General features: G+C 34.4%; 1 protein-coding gene across 1 annotated transcript; it reads right to left on the bottom strand.

Moving 5' to 3' along the window:
- Positions 1-109: 109 nt before the first annotated feature.
- On the bottom strand, positions 110-6,705 carry LOC140779755 (probable inactive nicotinamidase At3g16190). Its single transcript, XM_073124998.1, has 6 exons — positions 6,412-6,705; positions 6,236-6,301; positions 6,033-6,146; positions 4,487-4,718; positions 1,676-1,792; positions 110-430 (listed from the first exon to the last, which is right to left on the bottom strand). The coding sequence occupies exons 1-6, from the start codon at positions 6,634-6,636 to the stop codon at positions 357-359; spliced, it is 828 nt and encodes a 275-aa protein (XP_072981099.1). The 5' UTR covers positions 6,637-6,705; the 3' UTR covers positions 110-356.
- Between the last annotated feature and the right edge of the window lie 1,405 nt (positions 6,706-8,110).

Below are 8,110 nucleotides of genomic sequence, written 5' to 3'. Positions count from 1 at the left end.
TTAATAAGGTATGAAGAGAATTCCAACACAAGTAAGTCATATATATGTATATATATAACGTGAATGGAAACCAGCTTAACACATCATTAACATTTTTGAGGTGGCATAATTACCTTTTAATTGTCGCTCACTGAAATCTGAGCATTTTTATTACTTTAACTATAGCATGGATAATAGAGTTGAAGTAATCCCCTCTTTTTTGAGGAACATTGTGGCTATGCTCATGTACAACAAAAGATAAATGAAAAATATTTAAGGTTTCTTTTACAACTCTCCCTCCTATTTTCAGGTAAATATTGCAAACAAACTAATTGCTGACAGCTTCCAACTGATGAAAGTAAACACAAATTAGCTATTCAAGTATCTAAGCTGCACCATTCTTGCAGTGTTGGAGTTGCCACTCCTATGTTTTTCATGTCTGTGAGGTTTGCTGTTTCAGATGAAGAAGAAATGGGATTTAGTATGGTTTTGGTATGAATTACAGCAGTAAGTAAAACTCTACTATTTAATTAAATTTAAAACACCTGAATAATGCCATAGACTATTATCAGTACAATAAGGAAAATTTGTATTTAACACCCTAGCTTTTGGACTTACAATGTTTCACACTCTACTAATAGCTTGTATCAAAACAACCCCTCTGTTTTGATTTAATGCCCAAAGACTTCAAAGAACATCCTTCCTGTCTACTAGAAATATCTTTAACTACCTGATGAAATAACTAAATCAAAGTTGAGAAATGTTGATTATGCCCCTTCTTTTTGTGATCACCCCAATTTGATAGCTATATACACACCTGATAGCTTGATTATCCAACATGAAGGCCTAAACCTACATTTATCCTCTTAAACAGCACTAAATGTGGTTAGGTAACTACTGATTAAAGGCTATTTCAAGTAGTTTGACCTTTTAGTTTAAAACTAGATGGAATATTCTCTTCTTGTTACCCTAACATCTTGAGCTGCTGGTTACATTTTAGCTTAGGGTACAATTTGGACATTAAGATCAAAACAGAGGGACCATTTGGAGACGAGAAAAATGTCAAATGTGATAAGTCTAAAAGAGCAAGGTGCTAAATGCAAGTTTTCCATATTAACAAACTTGTGATAATGAATAAATAGCCCCTCCAACAGAGTTCTCCACCAAATACTATCTCCTCAGACCTCATTAACTAAAACCGATTATTTAATTTGATAAAAGCAAATTTCCAATTTAGATTAAAAAAAACAATATCTTTTATTCTTCTATTGATATTGATTCAAAACATCGCAGTGGAGATCAGAAATAGTAATGTGGTGGTCCAGAGACTGAACAAATCATTAAAAGATTTTTCCTTCAACTTTTGGCAGTATTTCATTCAATCTTCTCCATGTGTTTCATTTCTATTCCTGATCCTTGTACTAATATAGATTTTATGTTGTTATTGTTTTTCCTAGACAAACTTTTGTAGATAAAGCATATGGATTTCACATGAGTGGTCAAGTATGCCGTGTGTTATTTATGCTCATTATGAAGCAATTGGCTTCTGATCATATTTATAATTTGAAAAAGTTTATCTTCCAGTTCTTGTTGGCCAACCAAAAACATAAGTCACCATATATAATGTGCACAAGGTGGTAAGATGCAATCATAAAAAAGGCATAAAACTTCAGGATAGTAATCAAGCATTACCCACCAAGATGAATTTCGGGTGAAGCAGCAGCTGTTGCATCAGAAATAACAGTAATATGTTGGTAATCCAGTGACACTGCATCAAAGACAGTTTGCCTAATACAATTTGGCGTTTGAATTCCTAGACAGTGAAAAACATTCATTAGTCAGATTTTAAATGTTTTGATTCCTTATTTGAGCAATGCAAGTGTTATTTGCAATGCTCATTACAGATGAGTAGGAAAAAAGAACAATTGAAGCATATCCTAACCATAAGCAACTAGTCTAAGTCTCGTTTATGGATATCTATCAGAATTAGCAGTTAATCTAATCTTATCCTCAGTCCTTACATTCAGGATTAGAATTGACATTGCAAAGATGCAAGCAAAATTTGTCAATATCATCAACAAAGGTTATTACAGACTGCTTCGAAGAATGGTAATAAAGAAATAAATGAATTTACTATGCAATGGAAATAAAAAATGGAAAAATATTGCATATAATTGATACATAAGATTGTCATATTGTTGTCTAATAAAAAAAATAAAAACAACTTTAATCATGAGGCATCACCTTAGGGTGGAAGTCCTGTCCTAGCCAACTTAATCGAAAAATTAGCAGAATGTAAATTAACTGATAACTTGTATTTGCCTTTCTGAATGATATTTAAATTACAATTAGTTGATAATTTTCATAGAAAAGGAAGATCAAATTCATATCCAATATGTATTGGATAGGGATATGGGTCGGATATGCCCGAATACATATAAAAAATATTTGGATTAATTTTTAATTGCTAGACAGCTTGGATTGCCTAGATACGCAATGTATATGGTTTGTATTTGTTATTGGTTATATTAGGTGAAAAGAAGCTATCAAACCATTAAACTATTGACTTGTTAAGATTAAGTGGGAAGAAAGAGCTATCAAACCCTATTCCCCTCATTCCTGTCTAGACAATTTGCCATAGCGTCACGTCGATCTTCCTCCATAGACGACAAGGCATGCCTTCCTCTCTCGACACCAATTTCCCTTTCTCGATGATGTGTTTCTTCCTTTCCTGACGTCGGGTGCCTTCTTCTCTCCATCGATGACAATGTCAATGATGACATCACTCTTTCCACTCTAACGATGACGACGACAACCAAGAAAATACATTTGTTTTACTTTCTTTTTTTCTTTTGTTTTTGCCAAGACAAAAAAGCTTTTGTTTCTTTTCTGTTCTTTTCTTCATTTTTTCCTTGAATTTGGCTGCGGTAAGAAAAATATGTTAGAATAGGCCATAGGGTTTGTATAAAATATTTTAATGTTATGAATATGTTAATATAGGTTGTAGAGTCCGTATAAATGTTTTGATATTAGAAATATATTAGTATAGGCTAGTAGGAGAAATATTTATTTTAGTCTGCAAATGCTTTGAAGTTGACAATAGATTTATAAATACAATTTTTATTAATTTATTTATTATGTATCCTTGTCGTACCGTATCCTATTCTTTTAAGAATTTATCATATCCTCATAACCATATCATCGTAATCCTATATTTTGTATCCATATCCTTGCCTCATAGTTTGATTGCATAGTGGCAATTAAAGATCTTACTTGTTAGATCTAGGTTCCAAACTGCACTCACAAGAACTTTTATAGATGAACACATACCAAGCTTCTGAGGAATTTGGCTCTCTATTTCTTTTGGGAGTATCATGAGTATCATAAAACATCTTACATTATGAAGATCAGATTTTGAACCTTAATGGTCAAATAGTATCCCATATAGTAAGGGATAGCATAACAACAAACTTTTTCTTGGAAAATGCTATCTAACCGTAGAGCACATATACAATTTCATAGTTCAGATATCATACTTCCAATCTTCACACTTAAAAACTAGTGCATATGCATACAGGCTTGTGAGAGTGATGTTAAAGTTTTTGGGGAAAAGAATCTATACTTGGATACTTAATGTCTTTATATGTAGACGAATGAAACAACAGCATGATATTAGAAAGAAAGACAGGATAAAGTTATGCATGTATGACAGGGAATCACAAGGTTATGCAATCTTAGCAACTTGAGAGCAAATGTGAGTTCACCTTAGAATACCTTCGGTTAATTATAAATGACATAGTTTGTTCAGTTAGCTTGAACTGGGATTGGTTACACCCATCTTACTGAAACAATGTGGACAGGCCTTAATTCTAATGGGAATGTAAGGAAAGACGGAGAGTTAGGATAAGATTTAGGAAGAGGAGAGAGCTCCACAAGGGTGGAAGTTAGATTCACAACAGAAGAGAAGAGAAGGGTTTCAACTTTAAACGTGGCATTGGACGAAATAAAGAAGATGAATTATGAAAATAAAAAGTTCAGCATCATCATACAGTAGGACGCAATCAGATTCCCTGGGTGGTTGAGGAAGAAACTTAGGTTTAGAAATGGTTGTAGAAAGGAGGCAAAGGGTAGAAATTGATTTAGTTCCTACAGAAATTTCATGATGTTGAGTGGAATATTTGGATGAGAATCCTCTAATCCTCTCACGTAGACAGTAGCTAGGAGGATTTTATCAAGAAAGAAGATAGGTTCTTTTAGTGTCACTTCACAATAATGTGGATCCCCGTCCCCCTCTCTCCATTCCATACATTTGTTTCCTGCAGAAGCACCCAATAGCTCATAATACAGCAACTTTTCCATGCCATAAATTTTAATTCATTAAGACTGACCTTCTGGAAAACAGACAAGAGCAATTAACAGCTGTTGTATCCATGAATTTAAAACAAAACAAAGCAAAGGTGCACACTGAAGCAAGAACCGAGTCTATTTAATATACTTAACTACTTACCTGCAACAACCAATTTGTTGATTCCACAGTTCCGAAGAAGTAAATCAAGGTGTGTTGCAAAGAATGCACTAAAGCGAGTCTTCACCAACTTATAGTCTCTTTCTTCAATCAAGAGTCCGTCAACGAGTTCTGCACCTTTTGATGCCTTTACTGCAGCTCCTTTACCATCAGTATAAAAATGCCTACGGAATTGCTCAACATCTCTTCCCAAATGGTCGTGTTCACGGACAACCTACATTTATGTTATTTAACAAATACTACTAATTATCATGACAACAAAACAAGAAAAAAAAAAGAAAAATAGAGAGAATTTCACTACAAAACTATAATACTGCACCTATACTATCAAAACATATTCTTAAAACACAAGGTTCCATTTGTCTTGAAGATTGGTACCCCCGGTTAATCTTTTCTCAAACATATCTTAAAGTTGAAAATAAAGAAAATAGATATTCCAACAACCTGGTGAGGTTCTTCAGAAGACCTATATAGCATTTAACACTTACCTTTAGTAGGCATCTCATGCAAGAAACCCATTAATTACACAGTCCAAATCTGAGGCTAATTTTAAGTAATAGCATAAAAGTGCTCAAATAGAAGTATGATGAACACAATAACAATTTATTTATGATAAGATATGCACAAATGAATCTTTAGACAACGTTTTGCTTGTATATGACAGGTGAAAGCATTTAATGAGCTTTTGTTGCATAACTGATAAAGATCCAAATTAAATGAGCGAGCATGCATGGACTAAAATATTCAAGTCCTTTTAAGGAACTTAGGTACGGAGGGAATCTATTCCCATCCTTTTCTGATATTTGTGTCACAAAGTTACATATTATCCTAAACTCTTAAATATTAGAACTTCTAATCTTGAAATCCAAGAGGATGCAAGATTTAGAAGGGCAAATGATTTTGTTATGCTCAAGATTTAGAAGGGCAAATGATTTTGTTATGTTCAAGATTTTGATTACAATCTTATGAATTTAATATATTAGACATCAAATACATGAAAGGTGGTCACAAACCACATATTATGTGCAGCATATGTTCTTATATGTTTACCATTTTTACGTCTAAATTCTAAAACAATAAACTAGTGGAGAGCTAAATGATGGACTAAATGAAAAGGGCTAATACTTCCAATTTTTTCCTTCAAATCAAATAATTGAGCTCGTCTATAGAAGATCCCACTAAGGTGCAACATGAAAAGTAGCAGTTTCACTCCATGAGATGGATATCGCCCTGGTCTAGCTAGGCCTTTTTTATTCTTCTATCAGAACTGTAGTCTAGGTAGCTTCCACTGCAGAAGCACGTAGTTTCTATCGCGGACCAACTGTCACTCTATCATCACTAACAAATTCCGAGATTATCTAACATCTCTGTAACTGGAAAATGTAAGAATGCTCTCATACTAGCTACAAATTCTATGGCCAAAATGAGTAACATTGCAAAGCATAAGCATTACACCTTAATAAATAAGATATCAATATTAACCACATCATGCCATTAGAGCATAAACTCAAAAGCGATTGCAACTGACCCATATCACAAGAATGCCACGTTCTCTCGCTACTTGAACGGCGCGGATGACGGATGGAACAATTGCATCACCACCAGCCACGCAAAGCGGGCTTTCTGGCAAGATAAAATCATTCTGAAAAATGAACAACGTACCAAATCAAGACATACATTTTAAAACCATAAGAAAAGGCAACTCGAAAGACTTCGATTCGTTTCAGATACCTGCATGTCAATGACGAGCATCGCTGTCTCACTCCACTTTGCTACGCCCATGACATCTCTAGAAATCTACAAAAAGAAAAAGAAAGAACAAAAAGACAACTTTATAATATATGGCATCTTCTTCGCAAATTTATGCAGGTATAAGTATAAATCAAATAAAGGAATCTCAAACATACCTCGGCGGCTTGGATTTTAGTGATGGTCCTGTCGAGATCTCCGCGGGCTAGGGGATTTGATAGTCTTGTTCGATTTTGATGAGGATGGTGTGGAAGTGCGGAGAATCGGGGTAGATTCGCCGACATTGGGCATGTGGGCCTTCGCGTAATCGAATTACGGTTGGGATTCCGGAAGGGGAGGAGGGATTTGGTGGAGGGGAAGGGGAAGGGAATGATTAAAACCATCGGTTGCTGTCGAAAAACTCGACGGAAAAAAAAAGTGTCTGGAATCGAGTGAATTCGTATGCTCTTTTGGGAACGAAGTGTAGCTGCCAGACGGTGGATTTATAAAAAAAAAAAAAAATAAATAAAAATAAAATATATATATATATATATTTGATTTTCGATTTTACCACTTAGAACTTTAATTTTTTATTTTAAATTTGCCTTTCTGTTAATTGAATACCTCATTATATTAATAAGGCATTATAAGATTAGTGGGGGAAATTTTATGGTACATTTTTATATTTTTTTCATCTTCCACTCTTTTTCATCATCTTTTTCTCCTTTTCAACTTTCGCGTAGTAAGACCTTAAAAATAAAGCCCCCCTAACATCGATGAAAAAGAAGAATAATAAATTTAATGAGGTATAAGGCAATGCGCTATGTACATGTGGCATTGTTCATGATAAATTTTGGATATGTTGTGATGTTTATGAGTAATGGTTCACTGAAAAGTGTGTCTAGAATACACCTGCGAAAGCTTAGCATTTTAAACAATATAAATGTGTGGATTGTAGCACCAATAAAAGGGTACCAACTTGGATTGCAAGAACAGACCCCCGAATTACAAGTATTGTGAGAACTAATCATAAAATATTCATATGATATGATGAAAATATAAAATAGAGAGATTGGTTCGGTCATGTCGTGATATTCATTTTTGTTATTAAGATTAGATTCAGGTTTATATTCAGATTCTATCTAGTGTCAATTCAGGATCAAATCTGAGATTAATACGAGAGTTTGTTTGAGAAGTTTTTTAGTTTGTTTTCAATTCAGTTTGAGTTACCTTATGATTCTTATTCTCGTTTTCTATAAATAAGATCTTATGACTTGTAATCCTAATTATGGAGTAATGATTATTGAATAGTACTATTATTTCATAGTGATATCTTTTTCTCTCGATCTCTCTTAACCCTAGCTTTCTTCTCTCTTACTCTACTAAAACTATAGTCGTCGATGACTATTCTTCTAGACGACATCCTACCTTCCTTGTTGGCCCATTTGGCCAATATCAACCCTATCTAAACCTACCTTTTATGTTGGGATTGTAATAATGGTATTAGAGTAGGCCCTTCTTTAGCCTATGTCGATTGCAACCAGAATCATGGATGTCATTGTCAAACTAGCAAATACTGACCTCCCTAATATAGTCAGCTTTTTGTGAGCTACAATTTGGTATGGCAAAAAGCACCTGAGTCCATATGGAGATGTACAATCGTGAAACTTTGTCGCTACCATCATCACCATCACTACAGCTGCGAGCATCGTCATTGTAGGTGCCTCCACTTCCATTATTGCCACCCCAACCTCCGTTGTAGACTCACATATCTCAACTAATAATATGTCACCCTAAGCCATCACCTCAGCCCCTACTACTAATAGCGGAGCCAAAGGCAACAACCATACCCTTAGAGTCGTAACATCGTCTAGCCAA

This window comes from Typha angustifolia, chromosome 15 (genome assembly GCF_048772165.1).
Source record: "Typha angustifolia cultivar Huaian chromosome 15, ASM4877216v1, whole genome shotgun sequence".
Taxonomy (NCBI): domain Eukaryota; kingdom Viridiplantae; phylum Streptophyta; class Magnoliopsida; order Poales; family Typhaceae; genus Typha; species Typha angustifolia.
This window is presented reverse-complemented; position numbering and strand designations above follow the sequence as displayed.